The 26483-nt window shown below is 54.6% G+C and overlaps 1 protein-coding gene across 1 annotated transcript in view; it reads left to right on the forward strand.

Annotated features, from left to right (window-relative positions):
• The window catches only part of PTPRN2 (protein tyrosine phosphatase receptor type N2), a 693051-nt gene that overhangs the window by 564376 nt on the left and 102192 nt on the right, over positions 1 to 26483 (forward strand). Inside the window, exon 13 of the mRNA XM_032644042.1 lies at positions 19684 to 19896. Within this exon, the coding sequence (XP_032499933.1) occupies positions 19684 to 19896 (213 nt within the window). The remainder of the gene's footprint in view (positions 1 to 19683; positions 19897 to 26483) is intronic.

Raw genomic sequence — 26483 nt, forward strand, 5'->3', positions numbered from 1 at the left:
GAAGAACACTTCCAGCTCTTGATGATAATTTTTATTGAGCCCCACTTGGTTTGTTGTTAAATTGTGACTATGACCCATAATATGTCTGAAAGAAAGGATAAAGATATTATATACCTACGGTGATTACATTGCATTCTTTGGTTTATGAACCTCGAAGTCCCACAGAGAGAATTATCCGTCACAAGGCGCCTTCACGGCTGATGTTAAGTGTCGAATCCTAAATTGCCTGAGAACATGTAATGGCAGAGCGCTCACTTCCGACAGCGCTTCTGTGGTCACCCACGGAAGGCGCGCCCGGCGACGGGCATTTCAGATGGAACCAGGGACGACGACTGTCCCAGGCCCCTCTCACGGGCTCTACACACGGTGTCCCGGGGGCCCGCGGGGCGACCCTGATGAGCTCCTGCAGTGATCCTGGCAGACACGCAGGAGGGACGTGGGCGAGGGTGGATCACAGACGGCACTCTCTCGAGGGGAAGGGCAGGAAGTCTCACTGGATGGGGAAACCAGGCGTGGAGGGAAGGGAAGCCGTGGTGCAATCAGGGGACACGACCACAGCGGGGAAGGCCTGGCTTTCAGGGGAAGACGGCCGCAGAGCCCGAGGACGGGCACCGGCCACTCCCCTCGGCTTCTACAGAGTCAATGTCAGCGTCCTAGGGACTGTGGTTTCCCCACCTTTTCAGCGACATTTGCAGAAATTGGATATAACCACGAGGATTTTATCTTTGAGAATAAAACCCAAAGGTCTTAGATCTCTCACGGGTACTTTGTCTCTGAAGTTGCGTGAGGAGCTCTGGGTCTGATGCTGTTGGAAGGAAGAGTTATCTGCTGCCGTAACCAATGCAGAGGGCCCGGGAGCCTCAGGGATCCTGTCCAAACGCAGCTGTTTGCTGTCGCCGCCACCGCATGGCGTCCAGGGGGTGTGATTTGGACACGCTCCCCACAGTGACCTGCACCGTGCGGTGGAGCCTCGCTCTGTGCCTCTGGCCTGTCCCTGGATCTGGGGAGACACGAGTTACCGCTCAGGGTCCCATCACCCACCAGATGCACAAGCACAGGTGGCAAGAAGCACTAGTGCCCACACCCTCGAGTGGATCCTGCCCACAGTGCTTCCGCGAGCGAGACACACGGCCACACTGCGCTTCCGTGTCCTTGTCTGGAAAACAGAGGTGAGACCAGATCTGACCACAAAGGGTCGTTGTCAGTTTTAAGGAAGATGCCTCGTGCAGTGCCCGTGGGCTGGGACGTTGGCACCGAGTTCATGGCTCACAAGCGTGGTCAGGGCAGGTTCCGGTCGGGAAAGGGCTGTTCTTAGACGGCAGGTATTTAGCTTTGAAAGTGACAAGAGCGATGGAACGGACACAGTAAACCCCAATAAATGCAGCCATCCCCAGGGCCCTAGGCTCCAAGACCTGCCCGTCCACGTGCTTACCCAAGAGGAACTAGTGCACTGACCTGAGATCTCTCCTCCTTCCTCCGAATGGCCCCAGGAGAAGCTGCCAGACCAGGCGGTGCAGGGGAGCAGGGGGGGGTCCCCGAAGCTGGGGCGACACCTCCTTCCCAGTTCAGACATTCGATGTCGGCATACCGTTGGGCTGGTGCACCCCCTTTACGGCAGATGATTTTTCCTCTTTGTATTTTTATTGCTGAACTGTATCTCCTTAAACTACAGCTTCAGCATTTGTCTGAACACAGAATTTCCGTTTGCCTCCGTGGAAATGAAGGTGGAGCCCACACAGTGGAGAAAATGATAGTAGCGAGACAGGCCCGGCGCTGACCTCCACCCTCCTCCATGGCTGGACCTCTCTTCTGACCCTTCTCACAAGCCCACGCGGCGAGTCCCACCTCATCATCGTTTCCGAGGCAGCGAGAAACTGAGCCCCTCGCTCAGGTCAGAGTCAGGAAGTGTCAGAAATGGGGTTGGAATCCTTTCTCTAAAGCACCACACGGGGTTGCCCCCGGGCCCCGTGATGTGATCAGGACTTTCTCAGCAGGCAGCACTGAAATGGAAGGGAAATGACCGTCCTGGTCACCTTCACCCCACGCAGGACGGCAACAGAAACTCCAGTTCGAAAGTAAGAGCAGCCATTTAGCTAGACACCAGCTGAGCTCTTCAGAGGACCCCGGAGCCCGTCGTGATGAGGGGCTCGGAAGGGTTGCTGCACTCGGCTGCACCAGCATCACGGAGAGGGCAAAGGTGATTCGCGAGAGGCCGTTCCAGCCAGCGGCTCTGCGGGCACCTGACGTCGAGGGGGCAGGATGTGGAGGGTCCGGCCCCCTCCACGTCGGCCCCCGGCATCCAGGGTGATGGGCGGGCAGGGGACAGCTGCTGGGAGTTGGGCAGTGACAGGGCTTGACCTACGGGGACAGCCAGCCTGCGTGGGCCAGGACTTGCAGAGAGGCAGCTTTCTCAGCTGGGACCCGCACACGGGCCTTGGAGGAAGGTCCATCTGGGGACGCGCCCAGTCGGCCTCTTCCAGACTCCGGGAGCGGCTGTACTTTGCCTCCAGAGCCTCCTGGCGCCGTCGCTGTCCTTTGCGGCACAGCAGTGCCCGAACTCGGCATCTGAAGACCGCGGCTGTGGGCCCGGCCCGACTCACGGCTCCGGGGGTCCAGAGCGCTGGCCCCCCGCCTAAGGAGGCCGTTCCTGTCACAGGGAGGCCGGCTTCCCGGGGGCCGGGAAGATGTGTCACCTCCTCCTTGGAGCAGCTCCCATCACTGTGCCGGATTTCATCCGCCGGCGTCGAGTCCCCGGGTCCAGCCCCCTCGGGCGGCCCGCGGCGCCAGCAGCTCAGGATAAGCAGGCCTAGGGGGACTCCAGTTACTTTCCACAGGTAGAGACTCACGAGGAGTTTTAGTTTCCCCATTTCCCAAAGTCTCTGGAGTGCGGTTATATGCTTATCTTTTTAAATCTTAGTCCAGGGCCAGTCCTCTCCTAGGACCTGCCCGTTTCACGGTAGCAGCGGCTGGAGGCCAGCGATTCCGGCCACGCGGCGTGTAGGGCCCCTGACGTCCCGTGGGCGCCCGTCCCCTCCGGCAGGCAAAGAGCGGAGGGCAGATGTTTCTGAAGTGGCGCAGCTGTTCTTTCCTGGTGGTGTGCACTGTTGTAGGAGTCATTTGACAAAAATCAGTTTTTTAAAGCCACGGCTATGTAGACGTGATCAAGAGAGGACACCGAGACCTGAGCGAGTGTGCCCTTCACACTGTCAGGACGGGCCATCCCGGGTTTGCTGGAAGTCGCAGGGGGAGCCAGCGGCCTGGGGCCCTCGCCACAGCTGGGCCGCGCCTGGCGTCTGCGGGGGTCGACGGCCCCAACTGGGGGCAGGAGGCTTTGCACGCGGGGCAGTTGGGTAAGAGGACACGGCGCCTCTGCCCACCGTGGACCTTCCTGTGTGGTGAGCGCAGGGCCCGTGCCGCCCGTGCCGCCCGGCACCAGAGCCCAGCCTGCCCAAAACCCCTGCCCTCCCGGGAGAGGGGCCGCGCGGGACCGTCGGCGCCGCTGGGGCCCCGGATGCGGTGGCGGAGGCCGGGGGGCCGCGTCAGAGGGAGCGAGGACGGGCACGTGAAATGGCATCTGTGGTGCCGATCCTTCGGTGATGGGTGCCAGAGTGACGGCAACGGTAAAGCGCGTAAGATGCCCGCAATCTCGTTTCATAGAAGACTGAGACAGTGCCAGCTGTCTTTTCCAAAGACAAGTATTATTATTGAATGAACAGTTATTACTATTACGGGGAGTTTGGGAGGAGCCGATGGCGCCCTCACTGCTCGCCCGGAGCTCGCAGGGTCCGTGGTGAGAAACCGAGTTCTCCCTGTAAATGGCGTGTGCACAAGTCTGTGCGTGCACGCACACGCGCGTGTGTGTGTGTGTGTGTGTGTGTGTGTGTGTGTGTGTGTGCGTTTACTGATGTTCTAGCCTTGACCAGCTTGGGACACTTAGTTTACCTCTCAAAATGTTGGTTTTCTCATCTGGGAAAATAGAAATAGCAACGCACAAATCTGGGGCTTCTGGGGGCCCTCCGGGGGCTCCATGAGCCCCACGTGGAAAGGCAGCAGACAGGGCTCAGCCCTGTCGTTCAGCCCTGCTCAGCATGGTGTTCTCTTCTCCACGTGCACAAGTATGCACGTGTATGTGAGATGGCGTGTGTCAGATGCTGTATGCACTTGTGTACAAGATATGTGTACGTGTGAGAGGGTGTGTGTTCACATGGGAGGTGATGTGTGTACATGTATGTGAGAGGACTGCATGCATGTGACATGGCTGACACGTGTTGTAGACGGTGTGTGGCTGTGTGAGGTGGTGTGTGCCTGTAGGTGAGACGGTGTGTCTGCCTGTAGGCGAGATGGTGCGTGTGCCTGTAGGTGAGACTGCGTGTGTGCGTGTAGGTGAGGTGATGTGTGCACATGTTTGTGAGAGGTTGACAAATCTGGAGCACCCAGTTATTCTGAAGGCAAGGGATTCAACGTAGGGTTTCAAATAAGAAACTTTGAGCTCAAAGCACAGGGGCTGGGGGAGCAGTGTCGGGGCAGGGGTTCTTAGATGCGGAGCCAGTACTGGCAGCCGACACAGGGGCCTGGTGTGGGCAGCCAGGAAGCAGGGTGCTCTGAACGCACCAGCTTGGTTGGTTGGAGGAAAGGGAGCCAACCTTCGATGGATCTGAGGAAGAGTTGGTGCAGGGCATAGTGAGAAGAGAAGGGGGTCAAATGGATTGAGGTGAGGATCCCGAGGACACGGGGCACAGGTCGAGCCTGCACTGGTGCAGGTGGGGCCAGGAGTGAGGTCAGAGTACATCGTGGCCTGAAAGAAGGGACAGACCTGATCACGGGAGGACGAAGGATAAGAACGCCTCTAGCCTCACCCCAAAGAAGGACATTCAGGACAGAGAGGCCGTTGTCATGGAAACCGGGACACCCAATGGAAGAGAAGGAACTGAGTCTATTCTGAACGTGCTGAGCCCACAGGGCCTCTTATTCTCCCGACTGTCACCTGGGGAAGCCACCCTTCTCCCCACCGTGCCAGTGTGGCTGCCACATTTAGGCACTGCTTTTGTAAATGGCCTTTTAAAAAGTATTCTTAATGGTCAGAAGTGATCTTTCTTTAAATGTTTATTTTATTCTTAAAAATACTCAGGAGCCATTTGGAAATAAGAACAGTGAAATAGGGGGTGATCAGGTTAAATAATAAGGTCTTGGAGGAATCAGAAGTACAAAATGCTTAGAAAACGTAAAACTAGATTTCTAGTTTTGTTTGAGCATATCTTCAGATAATTCTGAATGAGAACTTCAAATATGACAGAGAAAGGTCGAAGTAAATATGTAACTTCCTAAGGTGTTTGAACTGAAATATCTCAGGAGATTTTATATATATATATATATATATATATATATATATATATATATATATATATATATTAGTTTTGCAAAAATTTTTAAAGCTGTCTCAGTACATGGTAGCACCCTATGTAAGATTATCTGCTAATCTGTACCCTACTTGCTAAAATGTGAATGTACATAATGCTGCATCCACAGAGAAGATTCAACCGTTTTTTACTCAGTTGGCTATTTGGCAGCTATGGGTGAATTCATACGGAATTCTGAAGGGCCATTACTGGATTTCTCAGAGTGACAGCTAACCCTGAACCTTCTGGGACTGCTCCATGTTGTGTCAGAAAGACAAGCCGCTGGCTCTTTCCAGAAACTTTGTCCCCATTAGATCTCAATACTTGTACACATGTTTGCAATGTAAAATCAGAAAATATCACTTCATAGTGATTCATCTTCTGTAGGCTTCAGGTACTAAGCCAAACTTGTCAGGCTGTGACAATTTTACATTTAATGGGAGCCTATTTTCATACATTAAGGCATACGTCAGTGTTTTCCTTAAAAGTATATGTGAACAGGAGAAAGCTGAAATGCATAATTATGAAATAAACATTTGCTTGGATTGCTGTTCTACTTTTAATTCCAAAGTAATTTCAGGAAAAAAACTGTTTCCAAACAATTATAGCGGACATGTACTATGTAATTGACAAAGTATGTGGAAGCACTTTTAACCCAAAAAGAGAGAGAACCCACACATTCTTCATAGCACTATTGTGTTTCATCCGTAGATAACGGCATGATTTAGCCATTTTCAGAAAAGTTAGATTCTTGTTCAAGTGGTAATGAGTCTTTCCTGCAAACATTCGCTCTAAGGAATTTTAGCTCAGTTTTGTGAGGAAGGATAAAATCTAGTCATGAACATACAATACATTTACTATACTGGACATCAATTATTAAATATGTATTTTATAGCTCTATTTTGTAAATAATAAAAGGTTAGATCTTTACAAAGAGGGAAATTGAAAGTAATACATCTTCTAGACTCTAGAATCTAGAGAATAAAAAACAAATTGAACTGTAGGGAGACTGCTCTGTTTGTAAACATCTGTCCGTATGAAGAGTTTTTCAAAATGCTACTTTTAATGGACGAACCATTAATAGTAATAATCAGGTTTTGAAGCTTTTCTTGTCCTTACAGGAACTGTCATTTCAAAGTTTGAAAAAGAAAATCTAAAACATATTCCTGCATATTTGTTAACCAATCCTTCAAGCATAAATTCTTGCTGAAATACATTTTTTGGTTTTAATGCAATGGTTTCATGTGATCCTGTTAAGCCATTGGAGGGAGTAGCACCTCTATTTCATAACAGAGTTCCTATTTTTGTATTTTGAAAATTCTAGATCAATCTGAATATAAGCCGAGATGAGAATAATAAAAGCTGAATTACGTTGGTGATTTTCTTTCTGTTTCGAGGAAAGAACTCACATTTTTCTTGAAATAAAGTAAAATATTTGAACGAATAATTTTATTATTTCTCCATTCCTCTCCATTTTAAAGATTTTATCGCAATATGTTAAAGTTGCTCGGGTGTCACCCCAGCTGGTGAATGTGATTGCCCTGCTTCCAATATGCAAGGGAGACTGGTGAGGAATCTACTCAAATGCAGCCCCTCTTGTTGCAATGGACTTGGCTTCTGTCTCCACGAATAAGGACTTGTCATTAGTGTCTAAAACTCTTCCAAATATTGTCCTTGAAAATATTGCTTTTCACAACTAATGCAGTTCAGTTGAGTCATCTACACTGACCTGTGCAAGCATCCTTTTTAGAAAATTATCTCAGTGACGGTTACTATATCACTAGGAGGTTGACCAATAAAACATCTTGCTTTTCAAAATTCATTCATTGATATAAAATGTTATTTTCTTTAACATTGTATCGGTATGAAAATACAGTATACACATAGCTACAGTATTAAAAGGATCAAATTTCATTTTTATAACTTAAAATCATTTTTATAAATGGATTTACAAATCAAAAGTATTTTAAATATAATTCATGTACCATTATATTTTTTAAACAAAATTGCTTCAGATTTTCTGAAATCAAGCAAGTATCCCAGAAGGTCTTTTTGCCACTTTCTATCTTACCATAATATTGAAAATTCCTGATGTTTCCCATGACAGTCTTTCTCTATTTTGTTTTAAAATACATTTTCTCTGATCATTTAGTTCATTGGAAGTTTATTCTAATCAGTTAAATGCGTGATCTATAACAGTTTGGTGCTCCCTAAGTTGAAAATGAGATTTCTAACACAGAACATTAGGTTTTACACGTAACAAATGTGAACTGCACTTTAAAAGAAGTCTTAGCAAGATCAACATATCATTTTAAACTAGATTGTTTAGATATTTTGTAGGTTTGGGTGAATTTTACATATACTTCTTATTCATCAGCTAAACAATCCTAATTTCTATATGAATAGTATACGCATCAGATATAAATGATTCAATCAACATGCCTCTCAAAAACATTTTGCGTCACGTTTAGAAGTTTTCTCTGAAAATGTCATTGAAACTTATTATTAAATGAAGTCTAATCTCTCATGACAAAAAAAAAAAAATCCCAACAGCACCATTCATTCTCCAAGATATTAGCTGAACCTAGTCTTACATTGTTGTCAAAACACTTTCCTACTAAAGTATTTTTAAGAATTAAAAGATAGATACATTTTTCCCGCCCTGGATGTAAGAAAGCATTTTTAAATAAAGGGAAATAGAGTGAAAACCTGGTGGATTAATTTATCAGTTTCTGAAACGGACTTGAAGGATCAGAACCTAAAATACAAATACATTCTTTTAATGAATTTCCTGGGCAACCCGTTCATCTTTAAGCTCTGGGAGTGAGGGCTCCGGACTCAGACGCTCTCGTCCTGGGGGGGGGGGGGGGGGGGGGGGGGGTTGGGGAGGAAGGTGAGGGAGCACTTGACAAGCCCTACCCCATGAAGAATACACTCTGTGGTGTGCACCAAGGCGTGGGTGAGAAAACAGACTTTCCTGCTCATAAAAACCTGCGTTAAGTGTTTAAGGCCCTTCTAACTGTTTAAAAAGTGACCACAGGCAAACTTGAACTGTGCCACCATCGTGCCACCCACCCTTCCTGAACGCACAAGAAAGACAGGGCATTAAATTCAGATTAAACCGGGAATGTGCTGCTTTGAGGTTGGAAGTAAAATCCTTTGGGACAACTGAAAAACTAGCTAAATAAAATGAATGTATTTGCTTATAATTTACTTATTTAACATGTCATATCGTGTTTGTATGGAAAGCAGGACAGTATCTGACTTCGAGCTGCACGCCCTCTCTGGGGTCGCCGACCCTCTGACCGCCCCCAGGGGCCCTGGACGACGCGGCTGGGGTCCTCCTCGCGCTGTCGGGCCTCCCCTCGGTCCGCTCCCCTGGCCATCCGAGCAGGGTCCTCACAGCCGGTTGTGGCTCCTGGCGATCGAGGGCAAGGAAAGTGAGAGGGGCGTGCAGCGGGAGGCCGGCCGGCGAGGAGGGTGCCGCCGAGGCCGGGCCCCTCGCGGGCTCCCGGAGCCTCTCGGCGCCTCACCGGGGATTGGGAGCTCGCGCAGGTTCCCCTCCAGCGCGGGTGAGCAGGCCGGGCGCTCCCCGAGGCGGCGCGGTCCCCGGCCCCGCGAGCCCCGCTGCCCCCGCGCCAACCCCAGGTGCGCCTGGCGGACCTCTGGTCAGCCGGGGAGGGAGGCGCGGCCGCAGCGGCCGCCCGGCCCCGGCCCGGCGCGCCGCGCCCCGGGAGGCACCGCGCTGGGTCTCCGTGAAGATGCACCGCCCGCGCTCACTCCCGCCAAGTCCCAGGGCCCTGTTAGCAAGGCAGGCGGGCCGACAGCGAGGGCCGGGCGCCCAGGTGCCCCCACGGCCGAGCATGGGGCCTGGGCACGTCCCCCCTGCCCGCCCCCGTCCCCCCTGCCCGCCCTGTGCCTGGCGCGGCGTCTCCTGACCGCCCGGAGTCCCCAGCACCTCAGAAAAGGCCGGCCCTCCTGTCCCGGAGAGGATGTCCCTGTCCCCGGCCCCCCAGCGTCCTGAGATCCCCCCACGCGGGCTGAGGCGGCCCGGGAGCCCACTCCCCCGCACACAAGAGAGCGCGCGCGCGCACAGGCGGTTGCTATGGAGAGGCCGGTTCCCAGCCAGGCTGAGGGCGGCAGGTCCCTCCCGCAGGCCTCCCCTCCCTGCCGGCCCCTCTGTCCGCAGTCCTACCCCCTCCCCCGGCCGGGGCTCTACGGGGCCCCTCCCGCCTCCTCCCCTTCCCCCTCCTCTTTCCAGGAGGTACCGGGCCGACCCGGGCCCCCCGGAGGGCAGCAGGGAGGAACAGCCAGTCGGGTCTTGGTCCCCAGGTGGCGCGGGGCGTGGGCTCCGGGGATGGGAGCGATCCGGCGGCTCGCGGGAGGCCCGGCGGGTGGACAGAGGACAGGGGGTCTGTAGGCCCTGACCCGGCATGGGGACGCGAGAGCAGGGGTGGCTCCCCCTTCGTGACCTGCCGGCTGTCCGCGGGCGGTGTGCGCCCTGGTGGGTCGCTGGAGTGGAGCCGCGGTGCCCCTTTGGCCGCCCCGGAACTGAGTTCCCCCTCGAGCTTCTCGAAGCCCGGCGAAGCGGCCAGCAGGCCTCCAGCCCCCGCGAGCTCGGGCCGTTCAGGCCTACCGAGCCCGGGTTCTCGGAAGCGCTCGACTCCCGGCCCCTAGAAATAGCAAATGCAAGTAGATCTCAGCTTAGGCCTTCGGTCAGAGGCAGCGAGTCCTTCGGACACTTTAGACAGAGGCAAGCACTTCGCAGGCACTCGTGCCCGGAGCCCTGGCCCGGGGAGGGCGGGCCGGGCGGTTAGGCACTTCTGTTTCCGCGAGGGGAGCGCGACGGCGGGGACCCTCGGCGCGGGGCAGGTCTGGGGGCAGCGCCCGGGGCAAGGGAGGGCGGAAGCGGTGCGAGCTCGCCCGCGGGGCCGACCGGGCTGGGGGCGGGGGCCGCGGCTCTCCCGGGCCCCGGGGCCGCCGGGTGTGGGCAGAAGGGGCGTCGGGCGAGGAGGGGCCGCCGCCTCCAGCTGTCCCGAGCGCGGGAACAATGGGGAGGCGGTGGGAGAGGGGCACTGGGAGGAGGGCGCCCGGGTTTCCAGAAAAGGAGAAACTAAAGAGCCCTCCACAGACTGTCATCTGCATGTGACAAGATCTCCCCCCCACTCCTTTCTTTCTTCCCCTTGTGCCTGCAGCTGTGGGCCTCGAGAGCGCATTGTACGCACAGATGTTGGGTTTCAGCTCTCGCGCTAGGCTGCTCGGCGGGGGGCGCCGCGCACCGGGGGTGCCCCGACCTGTGGCTGCGACCAGGGGTCCAGAGCGGGGAGCGGGGAGAGTGGGGGTGAAAGGGCGGGGGAGCGGCCGCGAGTCCGCGGGGGGCCGCTCACCAGGCCCAGCCGGTCTGGTCGCCCCCCAGGCCCCTGCTTGGCCTCGGGCGCCGCCGGCCCAACTCAGAGTCGCGCCCTGGGCCCGCGCCCGGGGTCGGGGAGCTTCGGGAGGAGCGAGCGACTGAGAGCGCGGCCTGCGACCTCGCTCCGCCCCTTCTGCGGGGCAGTGGGCCAGGCCGGGCCTTTGACCTGGGGAAACGAGGACGCAGCTCGATTCCTTCCTTTCCCCGCCATCCCGTCCCGACGTTTTGGGCTGGCGGCCCGCATTTCGCCTGGACCAAATGGCGGCAAAGTTCTCAGTAGTTCCTGCGTCTTTGTAAGCGCCTTCGAGACCTAAACACTCGAGCGGGATTCCTGTAAGGGGCGGGGGGCGGGGGCGTTTACTCGCTGATTTGCCCGGCGTCATTGGCCAGCTTCAATTTGGAAAGGGAGCAAAAGGCCCCCAGGGCAAAAGTGTCAAAACTAACTCGGAAGAAGGATGTATCCTGAGTTTTTCTCTTGCAAAGAGTTTCGACGCCACCCCTCCCATAGCAGAGGTCACAGCAGGGCCGTGCAGGTTGACATTTCTTGCCGTGTCCCCTCTCCCCCGGGTGCTACCCTGAACTTGCCCAGTCTGAAGTGCGACTCGAACGATGAAAGGGAGAAAGGCTGAAAAGAAAGAAAAGGCGAAGGCCCGGGCTGCCGCGCTGTACAAATGACTGACAAAGCCGATGTCCATTCATAGTCTCGGGCGGGAGAGGGTGTTTGGAGAGCCGCGGCCCCTTAGCCAATTGCTGTCAGCAACCTGTGTGTGTGCGGGGGGGACATCGCTATAGCAACCGGTGGCTGGGCCGCGAGCCGCGCCGCCGCCGGCCGGGTGCGCGCCGGGCCGGATATAAGGCGGGGCGCGGCGGCCGCGCAGGATGGAGCTGCGCGCGCGGCCGGTGGCCCTGCGGGGACCGTCCCGCGCCCGGCCCCGCGCCCACCCTCTCCGCGCCCTGACCCGAGCGCCTTGCCCTGGGGCCGGGCCCCGGCGGAGCGCACAGAGCCCGGCCGAGCGGCGGAGCAGAGCTGCGGGCTCCGAGCTGGTGCGGCCGCCGCCACGGCCCGTGGAGCTGCGGCGCGCGGCACCTTTGTCTCCGCCGGCTGCCGGAGAAGTTTGTGGTCAGAAGCAGGATGGCCCCGCTCGTCTGTGGCTCCGGCCCAGGGAAAAAGGCTGACGGCGGTGATGGCGCCGCCGCTGCCCGCGGCCGCCGCGCCCCGAGGCCGTTCGGCCGGGCACACGTCCTCCTCTCCTCCGGCTTGGGCGCCCGGCGCCCGCCCCGCTGCAGGTAACCAGGGGCGCGGGGCCGGGGCGTGGGCACTGGTGGGGCCGTAGAAGGGACAGGGGCCGGGTTGGGGGCCGGAGGGAGCGGGAGAGACCCACCGAGGGCATCGCCAAGGCATGTAGGTGGCGCGGCGAGGAACCGCAGCCTGGTAAGGGTGGAGGGTGCGCGCGGGGCGGGGGGCGGGGGCGGGGGCGGGGTGAGGGGCTCGGATGGGCGACCTGGGCGTCGGAGAGCCCAGTCCTGGGGCTAACTGACTCGCAGCAGGCTGCCTGTCAAGTGCTCTGTTTGGCCGGGGAGGTCTGCGTCTGAGGTCATTCCCCAAGTGGGTCAGAGGTGGACATCCCGTGGTGACCCGGTCGGTGGCAGTCCCACCCCAGAGCTCCCCGCGAAGACCACCGGGGCTGGGCTGGGGCCACTGCCTCTCGGACTCCGCATCGCCATCCACTCCGGGCGGTTCGGACCAGCAAGAGGGCGGGGGCGGGGGCGGGGGTCGCAGATGGGGAGGGTTGTGGGAAAAGATGAAGGACGGGATGAGCAGCCGGCGTGGAAGGGAACCAACGTGGGAGCATTTTCCTCGCAGCCCGTTTTGGGGCGCTCTTCGCCCTCCTTATCGGGGCCGGAGCGCGCCTCTGTGCTGTCGAGGCGTCCCAGTTAGAGGACGCTGGATGGGCACCCAGGGAGGAGAGTGCCAGGGGCAGGTGGGGCCGTGTGTGGGAGTGCAGGGTTCTCTGATCTCCCCGGTCGGGTGGAGAACGCCTCCGAGCGGCCACCTCCCCTCCCCCAAAAGGAACCTGCGCTGTCTCGGCGCCCTCCCCGGTGGGGCGGCCGCGCGCTTGCCAGAGAAACTTCTGACGCGGAGCTGTTTGAAGGAGGGACTTTATTTATTGACTGCCTGTGTGGTTCTGAAGTGGGACTTGCCTCGGGGTTTTACAGAAGCCTCGGTCTCGGTCGGGGCCGTCGGGCAGACCCCGAACTAGGGGTTGAAACCTCAGCAGAAGAGACCCTGTGGAGCCGGAGCCGGACTCCCGCCCTTTTGTGTCATCAGTGCTCAGAGGTCGCTCCACGCTGGACGGCTGGGGGTGTCTGTCACAGTCACCAGTGCCTACTGCACCCCCAAACGCACAGCCGGAGGGTGGCCAGGAGCCATCGGCCGCAGCGGGCACGGTGCCCCCGCCAACCGCCCAGCTCCCCGGCCCGGCCCCTGCCCCCGCGTCCTCCTGCTCTGGGGTCCAGTGGCCCCGCTAAGTCCGCAGACAGCGGCCCCTGGTCGGCACCGGGGAGCCTCCCCGCCTGGGGTCAAGGGCGCTGCGGGGCCCAGTGGTCTTCGGCAAACCGGCCTTCTCTGGATGAATGCGAACGAAAGTGCGAGGCGGTGAAGGTTTGCGCGCAGGAGGGACACGGAAGCTCCCCTCTCTTTAGCAGCCTCGGAGGGGCCGCCCGCACGCAGCTAAGCACACCCCGCTTGGCTCCCGAGACGGGCGGCGAGGTGAGGCAGGGGACCTGTGCGGCTCCGCGGGGCCCGGGGTGGGCGGGCGTCGTTGGGCACACTGATCCTTGCCCCGCGGCCGGCGCGCTTTGTGGCCGGAGGGGCTGGGCCCCCCGCACTGTCCCCGCGGGAAGCGGGCTGGGTCCGCCTGGGGACCCCCTCCGCGCTGTGAATACCGCGGCTCCCAGGAACCCTCGACCCTTTGTGTCCGGCGCTGCGGTCCGATCTTTCCCACCTCGGTGCGGATCGCCTACAGGAGAAAGGCGGGAGGGACTGGGAACGAGAAGTGAGAAAGCCGGGGCCTGTCGAGGGGGAGGGGCCGAAAACGGCCGTGCGCCCCCGGGACCCGCGCTCTGAGCGGCGCCGCGGCAGGGTCCTGACCCGCGACGCCAGGCGAGCCTCCCAGAGGCGGCTTCTAAGCCTCCGCGAAGGAGAGAAGCAGAAACCCCAGTGCTGAGAAGGGCTTGATTCTTGCGGAGGGAAAACTCCTTCCAGAGCACGGGTGACCCAGGGGACGCCTGACCCCGGGGGCGCGCGCCCGGGCCTGGGCAGGCCGCGGACCGACTGTACGCTTCTGCAGCGCGGGCCCCCGGCCGCGCTTCAAGCTTATTGGTCGGGTTTGAGTTTGGATGCGATAAACATGCCGACGGAGCCTGAGAGGTGGCCGGGCCGGCTTTCTCCCTGGCCGGGCCACGTCGGTCCCTTCTCGGAGGGTCGCCCTCTGTTTCCCGCGAGACAATTTGCTGCTTATCAAGCTCTGCTAAAAATTAGTTCACACGGGGGTGTTTTTCCCACTTTAAACATAAATATCGTAAATCTTCCCTGACACCTGAAAACAGAGTATTTCCCCAAAACTGATCTCCTAGGAGTGCTTAAAGATGCAAACAATTTATAATCTTCCGTGTATTTACTTTTATGCCTATGCCTGAACCATACCTCATAAATAGACGATTTTAAAACAGCGTATCCCCACTTTATTTTCATTGAGGTTTATATTTAAGAATAATTGTTTCTTGGAGATTGTTTTCTTTCGCCCGTATAAGCTTTTTTTTTTTTTTTTTTGGCTACTTGAATGGCAGATTTGCAAGTACAATTTCATCTGCACAACGAACAATAGCCTTCAGCTGCACAAAGGATTCCTCCCACCCCGAATTCAGACCGCAATGCCTCTTGCTCTGATAATAGCTTCTGAAAAGATTTTGTAATGCAGAGAATTAATACATGATTATTTCCGCCTGACTTCTCTCATTTATTAGAATTCTGTGGCCAGTTCCAAATTAAAAATAGTTCAGTTAACAGCTTTAAAAAAATACTTTTAAAATATTTTAAGACACCGCCCCCCCCCCCCAATATTTTTAAGTTTGGTCATTCCTGTGGCCTGAAAGCTGTTAAAAATTTTGATCGGCTTTAAAGTGATAGTTACTATATCTTAGTAAAATATATCTTAGTAAACTTAGCATGAAATTTCCAAATAATTCTAAGATGGTTCATCTGGGAAACCAAAGACAGACTTGTTTTTAACCATGCATTAGTAGTCTCTAAAATTAATTTCTAAATATTACAGAGAAAAAGATCTTTACAATTATAGTAACATAAAAGTGCAGAGGAACACGGGATACGGCTGGGTTTGCAAATCAAATTCTTTAGAAATGATGCAACTGAAAACAACAATATTAGGAGTTTAGTATCAATGAAATTGCTGCATGCCTGTGCCCGTAAGTTTTTGGGTACAAGTGTGTTTTAAAATTGAAGCCAGTGATTTCGATAATGAATTGCTAACTGGTTGCGTAGCACAGCCTTGGGAAAATGCTACACTTTTCTACCCATCAACAAATATTTTTTACCATAAAGTTATATATTGGTGTGGCTACCTCACAATCAAGTTTGGGTATACAATGTTCTTTTTTCTTCTTTCTTCTTTTATTTTAGGCTTACCACGTGGACAGCTTAAAAAAAAAGTTTTGAAGGCATTTTGCCATAAATGGCAAAGAAGATAAAGGAAGCCCCAGGCACCTTCACTTATAAGCACAGATCAAAATAGTTGAAATAGGTCAGGACAATGTCTGCAGATTCTAAGAGCAATTCCACTGATTGCCTCTGTGGTCACATATGCATTTCAAATCACAGCTTTTGCAATATTTTATATTCTGAGTTCAAGGAGCTGCAGGTGGAGATGGTTGAGTGGAAGAAATACGCAATGTGCTTCCGTTTACTCTCGATGCATCTAACCTGATATAAAGTTGACTTACTCTTCCTGATTCTTATAAAAAATCATACTTTTCCTGCTTCTGCAACTTAGTATTAAGTGCTTGTATATGTGTCGCCTGCACCCTGGGGTACACAGACACCCCGTGCTCCCTGTGTGACCAGGCTGCTTGGGACGGCTGCTTCCTCCACCTTCCCCCTCACCCCTCCCCTGCTCCAAACTTTCCAGGGGGTGGGAGCTGCCACTGTACAGAAGGAGGCGGCCTGACTGTAAATGTCAAAGTCATAAATATTTAAACATTATTTTCTTTTCAATTTCAAGTCAAGACTGACAAGATGCCTCTAATTAGTGGAGGGCTCTCGGCAGGGCTCAGCGCCAGGACAAGACTGCAGGAAAGCACCTGTAGTTACAGCCCCTCGGCCTGGGGGAGCAGGGACCCAGGTCACTCCTGGGCAGGACAGAGGGTCAGACTCACTTGTAAGCAAAGGTACCCATTGCTTTCTCTTAAATCTCCTGGTTAGCAGGGGTCCCTTAAGATTTTTTTTAACTCTACAATAAAGAAAGGCTATACAATAATCATAGTTACTTAAACTCAATCACTGTGCCGAGGACGGAGTTCACGCTCTTTAATTTTTAAAACAAAGTGTAAATTTTTATTTCTTCCGGGATTCCTCAGTCCTGACTTGCAGCCAAGAGTTTTTCCTCCCCGCGTGACCCTCCCGACAGCACTAGGTAGGACGTTGGAGTCATTGAGGGCGCCCCAAGGAAGAGCGACTTTTCGGGCTCCAACCGAGGTGCCCAGGGACCAGCGAGAGGCAGGATTCCCAGCCGGGCCCTAAGATCCTGCGGCCGCAGCGTCACAGTGGCCCAAACCGGCGCATCCCTCTCTGTCCCCAACAGGCTTCCTTCCTCTCCTGGTCAGATCCCTCCTCCCCGACCTCGCCCGCTGTCGAGGCCCCTCCTTGACCCGGTGCTCGCCCTCCCCGGCCTCACCAGACCCCTCTCCTGGATGCGGGAGGACCACTGCCACCCCTTCCCTGCGGGGCAGCTCCGGCCCAGGCGGCGGGGAGCTGGACGGGACCGTAGAAAGTGGGACTCAGTGGGCGTGGAGTCCCGTCCTCTTCCCCGGGAGCACCTGGGACCCAGCGGGGGCTGCGCAGCTGGCCGGAGACAGAGCGGGGCCCAGGGAGGAGGGACCCGGGCAGTCACTCTCCTTGACATTTTTCTTTGACCTCTGAGTAAACTCCAAGCGCTGCGTGAGGGGAGACCGGGCAGGCCCCTTTCCGCTTCCCCGGCCGAGCGCAGCCTACGGGTCACGGTGACCGTCGGTTTCCGGCAAAAAGGACCGAGCCGGCCGTGCGGCGACACTTAGGGCTGCCCGGCCTCCCTCCCGGGGGAGCGCCCCGCCGGGGTCTCTCCTGCCGCCCCAGACCCGGGCCAGGGTAAAGTGCAGGCGCCGCTGCCGGCCTCCTTAGAGGGCCCCTGCGCGTTCACGGCCTCCCACCTGGACCCGAGCGACAACCGGGCTACGCTTGTGCCCCTTACCCAGCGAGACCCCGCGCCTGGGCCGGACCCTGCTCAGGTCCTCAGTCCTCCGCGCGCTGGCGACCGCCCGTCGGCTGCGCACTGAGGTGGTGGCCACCCACCGAGGCGCTGCGCGTCCCCTCGGAGCCAGGCTGGTCACCGCGCGCGTGTGCGCTTCACGTCGCGGGGCAGGAGGGTTCGGGAAGTCCCCGTACCCGGGCGCGGTCAGCCACGTGGGCGCGCGGGGTCCCCCCGACGCCTGGACTGGCTCCCCTGGGGGGGGGGGCGGGGCGGTGGCCGCCGGTCGCCTGCGCCGGGGCGGAGTGGGGGATGCAGTGACGGCTGGGGGCGCCGAGCGGGGTCTAGCGGGACGCCCCCTCCGCCGGCCGCGCGCCCTCCTTTGTTGTCCCCGCTCGTCTGCGGAGGCTCGGAGCCGGCCTCTCCCGGGAGCGGAGGAGCACTAGTGGGGGGAGGGGCGCGTCGGCGGGGTGGGAACCCGGGCGGCCGGAGCCTCGCCGGCCTCTCAGGGGAGCGTCCCGGGCCGGAGGGCTTGGAGAGGGGCGCGCTCCCCTTGAACCGGCCGCGGGAGGACGTGCGTGAACCAGCGGCACCGCGCGGGGGCCGAGGAGCCGGGCACGGGGGTGTCGGGCCCCCTCCCGGTCCGCCCGCGTCTCCGGCACCGCGGCCGGGTCCCTCCGGTTTATTTCTGCGGTTCGGCCTGTCGCCGCGCGGGGCGGGGACACGGTGCCGGGGGGAAGCGGGGCCTGCGGGGCTGGCAGCCGGCAGCCCTCCGGGTGACTTCTTTCTGGGCCGGGGAGGGAGGGGCGAGGGGAGGGGTGAGAGAGGATAGGGAGGGGTCTTCCGCCCGCCGCTCCCTCCAGGCCGAGGGCCGCGCGCACCGGCCGCACTGGCCGGGGGGCCCCCGCGCCCCGCTCGCCCCACCGCCCGGGCGTCCCGGCTCCCTCCCCCGACCCCCCCCCCCCCCCCTCCGCGTCTCCCCCTAGCGTCCCCGCGCCTCCATCCCTCCCGCCGCTGGCGGACCTGCTGTCCTCCTCGGAGCCTCGCATCCAGGCAAGAAAATCCGGCGTCTTTTCTCATTTCACCCGCGTTTCCATTAACCCAGTCCCGGCACCAGCTAATCCGCGGCACCGAAGGCAAAAGGAAGCTAATTAATGACCAGCTTTTCCAGTCAGGACCGGCGATAATTGCTTTGGTGGCCTTTATGATTACAAGATAAAAATGGCCCGGCCTGACATAAGAGGCCCTGTGTACACTCGGAGACAGGAGGAAATGAAGAGTTGGGAGGCTGAATACGGAGCAGAAAATTACTAATAGAAGAGAGATAATGAATAGGCCGGCCAGGCATTCATGGGGAAAAATCCATTTTGTTACCACGCGAAATTAGGTGGTGGAAAGGAGTTTGCTAATTGTCCTCATCTTGTAGCAACCAGGACTGGGGCGGGGGCGTGCATTTCTATTCATTCCCCGAGTAATTGCGGAAGGGTGTGCTGGCCGAGTCTCCATCGTCCACTGGCGTTTTAATTGTCGCTGATATTCCTTATAATGAAGCTAATGAGGCCGCGCACTGTGCAACTTTCTGTGCATGGAGACTCGTGCAACGCGCCGAAAGGATGTTCTTACCCACCCCCACCCCGCCCCCCGAAGCAGGAGAATCCGACGGACCTGGGCTCCCTTACCTTTCACCCGCCGAGAAGTGAACTCCTGGACCATAGTGCGCCCCTGTCTCGCAGCTCCTTTCAAGGAAAAGTGCCGAGGTGCGAAGTGCGGGGTCTGTGCGGGGTGTAGACGCGGCCCAGGTCCGAGGTCTGGACGAGGGGACGAGTGGGACGTGCCTTGGAAGGCGAGTGGAGGGGCTTCCGGGATGGCAACTCCCTGCAATGTATCCAAGAATATTAGCCTGACGCTTCACAGAAGCAGGCTCAGTGGTTGGACTTCTGCTGGTACCCTTACGCACAGCAGGAGCTAGGCACCCCCATCCGGCCCATCCACCCCAGCCCCACCGTCTGTGAAGCATCCTCTCCCCGCGTACCTCTTTAGAAGGGACGAAGGCTTTATTTTACTTAAGGCAGTGAATTAGCTGCCAAATACTTCATACCGTTAAGTTTGAAAAACGGCGGCCGTTAAGAGAAAAAAAACAAGTGACGCCTCTAATGACTTTCCTTGTGAAAACATTGCCGTCTGTGGCGCGCTGTGTTGCAATGACTGCAGCTTCTGGTCCGAGGGCTGCTTTCCTGGACGCCCTCCTGTCGTCTCAGTGCCAGCCCAGAGCTTTACGTTTTAGGTTGCGTTTGGAAGGGATGGTTTTCAGGACTCAGGATTCACTGGGTAGTAACCTGCCCCCTCTCCTATTCTGCAGAAAAGCAAACCCAAGCTTCTGCCTCACCAGGCAGAACGAGAGGACTCGACCAAGTTCATCGTGCTCACTCTGGTCTCCATCGTCGCCATCGTGGCGGTCCTGCTGGCGTCCGGCGTCATCTACTGCCTACGACACAGCTCTCGGTACAGGCTGAAGGAGAAGCTCTCGGGACCTGGGGGCGACCCGGACCCCGATGCCACCAGCGCCTACCAGGTAAAAAGAGACTTTTCTAAGTGCTGTTTCGGTTCCATTCACCACTGGAATGGACGGATTGTTTAAGTCGTCTTTGGCCCCTCCCCCATTCCCAGCAGTTGTTCATTTATTCATAGTTTGGGTTCTTGTGTGATGACGATTTGAAACTTCTCATTAGCATTCATGTAAATACCTTGAAACCCTAGTTTTCCTGCTCTAAATTAATCTTACGCTGTTCTGGGATGGTCTCATGTTAGCTGTGAAAGCGGGCTGCTAATTAGAAATGTGAAAGAAGTATAATACATGAATTATGTATTATCTGTTATCTTCCTTAGTTTGGCCACTATTAATAAAAAATGCCAGAGTTGCAAGATAAATTGGTTGTGTAGATGTATGAAGATGTCTCTTAAATCATGGACTTCCTCAGGATCTTACGTGAAAAGATCCTCTGACCTGATCTGTTGCCACCTTCGCTGTTACTTGGATAAAGTGGCATCTAAGGCTGATAGATGGAAAGTAAACCAAGGATGTCTTCGGGAGAGCAGTGGTGGAGCCATGCACTGGCGATGCAGAAACAGTCCAGACACACCTGGAAAAAAATTGGAACCAATGAGACTGAGGGGAGGAGGTTCAGACGAAACTGGACGTAAAAAAATATTCACAGAATGTTTGGGAGTTCCGGAGCACACACTCCAGATTTAATAATGTTCTGTAATGAAAACACATCTTCATGCAAGCCCAGAATATATACCAGTCGGGGCATTTGATTTCTTCTAACGTAAAATATAACGCAACTCCAAGTATATTTTCCCATTTGGGAAGGTAATTTACGTAATCATCGTTTTCTGATGTTCAATAGATACATTTTGTAAAAGATTTTCTCCCATTGGAGTAGAGTCTTTGTTTTCTGAAGTCACGTGATTGTGATATGGAATATGTCGTGTAAATAATGCATCCTGTTTTACAGTCACGGCTATAAATGTTATAATTCTGTCATCACAGTTGCACTGCTGGGGAGCTGCTCAAGCTCTGTCTAGAACACCGCCCCCACCCCACCCCCAGGAGCTTGTCTGAGAGCCACCCTGACCCTGTCTCACATAAGGTGCTGGGATGAACTGATAAAATCGCTCTGCTTAAGAGAGACCAGAAAGTACTATTTTCCCTACTTCAAAACTCTCGGTGGTGTTCTTGAATGAAGAAAACCTCTGGTTTTCTGGAGGGGGTCAGAAGCCTGGTCAGTACGATCTTTTCTTATAAAGAAACAGCAACTTCAGATGTGTGGGAGATGGCATTTCAGGGGCTAGCTTTGCCTCAAAGCAAAAGAAAAAGCACATTTGAAGAAGAAGCTTGGGGGAAAATGTCACACAAACTAGTAAGAATGTACCCAGAAATTCTATTGAGCAGAACCAGTGTAGGCGTTTGGGTCTCTTCTGGGCCAGGCCTGTGCGGGACATAAATAAATTGTCACACCAGCTCTGTTAGGTGTGTGAGAGACGGCAGATCCTACGGGCGGAGGTTTGCAGAAGGCACAGCATCCTTTGATATGCTTTGAAATTTGAATATAAAATATTGATAGAATGGAAAGGTTGGACTTGCATGCAGAAGTGACTAATTCTGACAAAAGTGCAGGTTGCAGACGCACACTTAGGACTGAGTTTGTGATAATTAACAGAAAAAAAAGCTTCCCGGTGACAGCTCTAATTAATAGTATCTGTAATTAAAACCATGCCCTTCCAGCAGGAAAATTGTTTGAATTTCTTGGAGTGACCTTTATGTGGTTCCTCCTGGGGACATGGTGGTTAAGTTGATATTGATTTTATAATGAGCTCTGGTTTGTTTAATAAGAATCTGTAATCCAGACAATAAATGAAATGTGTGCTTTTCTTCAATCCAGATTAATAATAGTAATAAAAAAGGTAGGGGGGAGAACACAGAAAAAAACTTTTCCTTTAAAAATAGGATCTAGGAAAATTTGGAAATGAAATTATTGTAAAGATTTTCTGGTGGGCTTAGTTTTGAAATTACTACAGGGCACCCTTGTGGGAACTACTTTGATTAAATGTGGAGGTTTGCCCCCTCAAAGTGGCCTGTTTACTGGTGAGAACATGCTGGCACTGGGCTGTTGTGTTGTTTTGATTTGTTTTTAGCAGAACACACTCAGGGGATAAGGATGCCATGATTTTTAGCTCTCCATTTAGCTGAGTCATGGATTAAGGACTTGTAAGAGTGTAGTTACGCGTAGAAGATTGTACATTTGTAAACGAAGCAGGTATTCGTTCATTCATGTATCCATGCTTTCTTAGGTTTTCCTGTAACTGCCATGGAGACCCCCTTCAAGTTTAAAAAACCTGTCTGAAAAGTTTTTTAAAGTATTTCAAGCACAAAACAGTAATTTTAGGACAGTATCTTGTTGCTTCCACGCTTCGTTTTCAAATCATTGAACTTCGGCACTTTGCTAATTCTACAATACAGGTGAGGTTCTGGATAACCTCAGTGTAATTCTCATCGCGGAGTTACAAGGAAAATTGAACAATTTACTATTATGCTTTATTTCATGGGGACATGATGGAAATATTCAATTCACTTTATAAAGTTTCTGAAGGAGAAAAAGAGTATTGTGTAAGTATAGAAGTAAGTGAGTGGCCTAGGAAAGGTGGAATGGTAGGTGGCAGTGTCATAGGTTTTACCGATACTAGCATATGAGGTCACCCTTTAAACGAAGGACCTGAGTGTTCCCGTGCAGGAAGGATGCAGGGCACAGGCCTTGGGAGAGAGGGGAGGGGAGGCTCGGGGCTGGTGGTCTGGAGGAGGGACTGGGTGTGTGATTCCTTCTTCCCAGAGAGCCAGAGAGGCCACGTGTCCTAATGGAACTGCACAGCAGTGGTGGTGTTGCCAGATTCTTCTAGTGGGAAGGCCCTCGTGTGGTTGGCCCTTCGTAAAGCTCTGGTCTGCGTCTTCCAGTATCCATCCCCTGTGGTCCCCGGTGGTCCATGCCACGCCCCTGCACGCGCGTAATCCGTGGCTTGGGGTTTGAGGTTCCAGCGGACTCGTGGAGGGTTCCTGAAAAATCAGTGGGCTTTTCATAAATTGTTTCCAAACAGTGAGTAGTTTGCATTATTAGCTTCGAATGCAAACACGTTTAAACATTTTTTTTTCTCTTCTCCCTTAAAATAGAACTATCTCATAGACAGAGTCAGCGTGTTAAAGGTTCTTAGTTAGTTTACACGCGTAAGTGTGTGATATTTTTGTTTGCTTTACCTATTGGAAAATCACATCTTTCTTAATAAACTTTTTTTTTATAAACTCTTATTTTAACACTTAACAAGGTATCAATTTCACCAGGTAATCTATCAAAGTTTAATTTGCTCAAACTTGAAAGATTTGGGTATGTTAACTTGTAGAAGAACTGAAATCCATCTTTAAAGGTCATGTTTTAATGGAATTCCGCTGCCAAACTTTTCCCCTTTGTTTCAGTAAATGTTATTTTTGTCCTCTACATAGAGCAACATAATGTATTCGGATTAAGTCTGTATTTCCTGATCTAAAAAGCCGATTTCTTTACTTTTATTCCTGTTTTCCCCCAATTGGCATGTCACGTGACACGTATGTTGTACGCACACGTGAGTGTGTATTTACACACACGCGCTCCCCAAGGGCATCCGGTGGGCTTGTGAGGCGAGGCTACCAGCACATTCTGTGTTCTGTCACGTCGCTGTCCTACTTCTGTGCATGGGGATTGGCTAAAACTGGGCAGAAACAAGCTGTTAGATGATTAGAAGGCGTCCCCGCCTTTCTCTCCCTGAGTCTCTTTGAATGTTGAGTCCGTGTCTCTGAGGCTTTGATCCTCCCAGAGCAGCAGCCACTCCCCTTCCCCACGTGAGGGCACAGGCTCCTGCGGAATTGCCGGCGAGGCCTCTTTTGATGGTTTGTCTCCCAATGCCCACAGGCTCCCTGGGAATCTGGGGGCCTTTGGAACCGGACCCAGAGGAGAGGAAGCGGTCGGGAGGCGCCCTGTAGAGAGCCGCCCGGGGCCCAGCCCCGCTAGCTCCAGACTCTTTGGGAAGCGACGGCCATGGTCCCCTCACCCCGACTCGGGCCGACGCACCCGGGAGCCCAGAGGCCCCCGTCCTCGCTCGTGCCTGAGAGCAAGGAGAGCCGGGCTGTCGAAGAGAGGGCAGGTCCCAAGTCGGCTGTTCTCCTGGCCTTTGATTCAGGGGCCCTCCTAGGTGACTCTCCCCCTGCTTGGTGTAGCACTCGGCACAGAAACGTTTCCCGGTTGAGGTGGAAAACAGCGACTTCCTGGGGTATACTTGATCCACCGCCAGTTTCTACCACAGCCCTTCCCATTTCAGTCAGCCGTGCATCTTACGGTACCTTGGCTTGGCTTGATGTTTAAATTCTCAGGTCAAAATACTTTTGCGTGCAAATTTCCAATAAGCAAAATCTGCTTCAAAAATGGAAGGGTGCCCTGAAATGCTATTAAAGAACATTTCTTTCTGTGATAACCTAGTCGAGCCTGACAACTGGAATCTTTCAGGTTTTGCCTTTGCAGAAGTAGCTGGCAGTACCAACGTCCACAGGCAGAACTCACTCGAAACTTTCCCAATTCTGATCGGTTTTGCAAGGGGGTGTATTGTCAGGTAGAAGCCCGGCTGCTGAAGACGAGGCCCGGGGCCTTCCTGCCTCCGCAACCCCCAGACAGGCCCGGGCTCCCCTGTACTTTAAGTCACGCCATGCTCGTCAAGGCAGCCTTGTGAGAACCCAAGGAAAACTTGCTCACTTTTGGGGTGATGAGAGCAAAGGGACCTGTCCACCTTGAGCGTTTCCGGGACCTGCTTTTTGTCTGTGTGTTCAGTGTCAGGGGGTCAGTACCAGGGCCAACAAGCTGTTCTGCAAACTCAGTCAAACCTTCCAGATCCCTTTCTACTCTGGGTCTGAACGTGCTTCTGGAAGACCGGAATGTGTAGCATGTTTTGCTCATACATCTTGAATTTTCAAACACGCGGTTTCCAAAAGCAGCGACTCCATGCTCGTTCTCTGGTTTCTGTTCTCAAAAATAGCTCCTGAGATTTGGAAACAGATCTTCTAGGAGAGGCTGAAGTCTGGAAAGATGGCCAAAGAAATATCTAAACACGTAAAGAAAACATGTTGCCGTCCTAATATAGCAGCCACTTCCCTGATCAGACATTGATAATTAGATCAGACTTAATTGAAAGTAACAGACCCCTCGGTGAGATACGTTGAAAATAAAAGACTGGAGCCTCTAATACGAAGATTTCTGAGGCCTGGATTCTGCGGCTTCTTCTGGATCCCGCGTTACTTATTCTGGTCTGTTTTCATTTTCCTGTTGTGCCAGCAGATCTGGATTTTACTCAAATAAGTGTTTCTCAAGGCTGGCCGGGAAGTTACGTCTGGGAAGCGGGGGCAGCCGGGGGGGCTTATCTTCCCTCGTGTGTGTCCGGCGACCTTTCCCAGGTCCTCCCGTTTTGTTCTGTCACAGCCAAGGGGAGAAAGTGTGTCCGAGAGGGAGGTCTGGTTCTCACCGGCTGCTAGGTGGGGGACAGTTTGGGGGGTGACGAGGGGAGGTGCATCCTTTTAATCGACTTCAATACGGGGAAGGTTCTAGTCTGCCTTACCCACTCGCTGTCAGAATCAGAGCACCCCTCCACCTTGCAGAAGCCAGAGGAGCAGCCCAGATGGTGCCCTGGGCCCGGGAAGACCCCCTGAGAGTCCCTGCCCTCCGCCCCCAGCCACAGGCTCCCTCCAAGCGATGCCCACGGAGGTGCTTCGAAAGCTGCCTCTGGCCACTGGTCCACACCGCATGGCCGCTCCGGGCAAGCAGGGCTCATTGTACACGTGGAGGAGTGGCACGGGGTAGGCCGTGACCCCTCCCCGGGCCCCGGATCTGATGGCCCCGTCACCGCCTTCCTCCTCGTGGAGGGAGACTTAGGAAGAGTCGGTAGCGTTTGTCCGCTCCGCTGATGATTTCATTTGCTTTAAACCCACGTGAAGCCCTGGTAAGCAGCACGTCCCAGAGTGACCAGGAGGCAGTTGGCACGGCGTGGGCATCAAACACTGCAGGGTCACGGGGAGGAGCGCAAAGCCCGCCGGCGGGTGGAGAAGGCATGGGGGGCCCGCAAAGTTGGCCCCCCGGGTGCCTGGGGGGCACGCCAGGCAGGAGGATGAGCTCAGGTGGAGCGGGGCCTGGAGGCAGGAAGGCTGGGCGGGGCTGCAGGGACGGTACGGGACGGCTCTTCCTAGTCTCTTTCCCTTTTGCTACACTTGCCATTACTTAAATTTCTCTCTCTCCCAATATTTAAGTTCGTTCAAGCCCGTGCTTCCCACCCTGTGACATCGGCTGGAACTTGGGCCGAGCCCTCCTCTGAGCCCAGCTCTCCTCACCACAAGAGGGGAAGGAAGGAGCTTTGTACTCTTCTCTGGGCTCTTGAGGGTCAGAGAAGGTCGCGGGGGGGCCAGTGCATCTCACGTCTGATTTCTGTTTTAAGGGGCCTCTGTTCGTGGTGACAGTGGTGCTCAGGAGTGCCTGTCGGTGGGTGTGGGATTGTCGTCTCAGCTGCTCGGCTCTGGGCCCAGCCCTCCCAGCCCAA

Source organism: Phocoena sinus, chromosome 9 (assembly GCF_008692025.1).
Source record: "Phocoena sinus isolate mPhoSin1 chromosome 9, mPhoSin1.pri, whole genome shotgun sequence".
NCBI lineage: Eukaryota > Metazoa > Chordata > Mammalia > Artiodactyla > Phocoenidae > Phocoena > Phocoena sinus.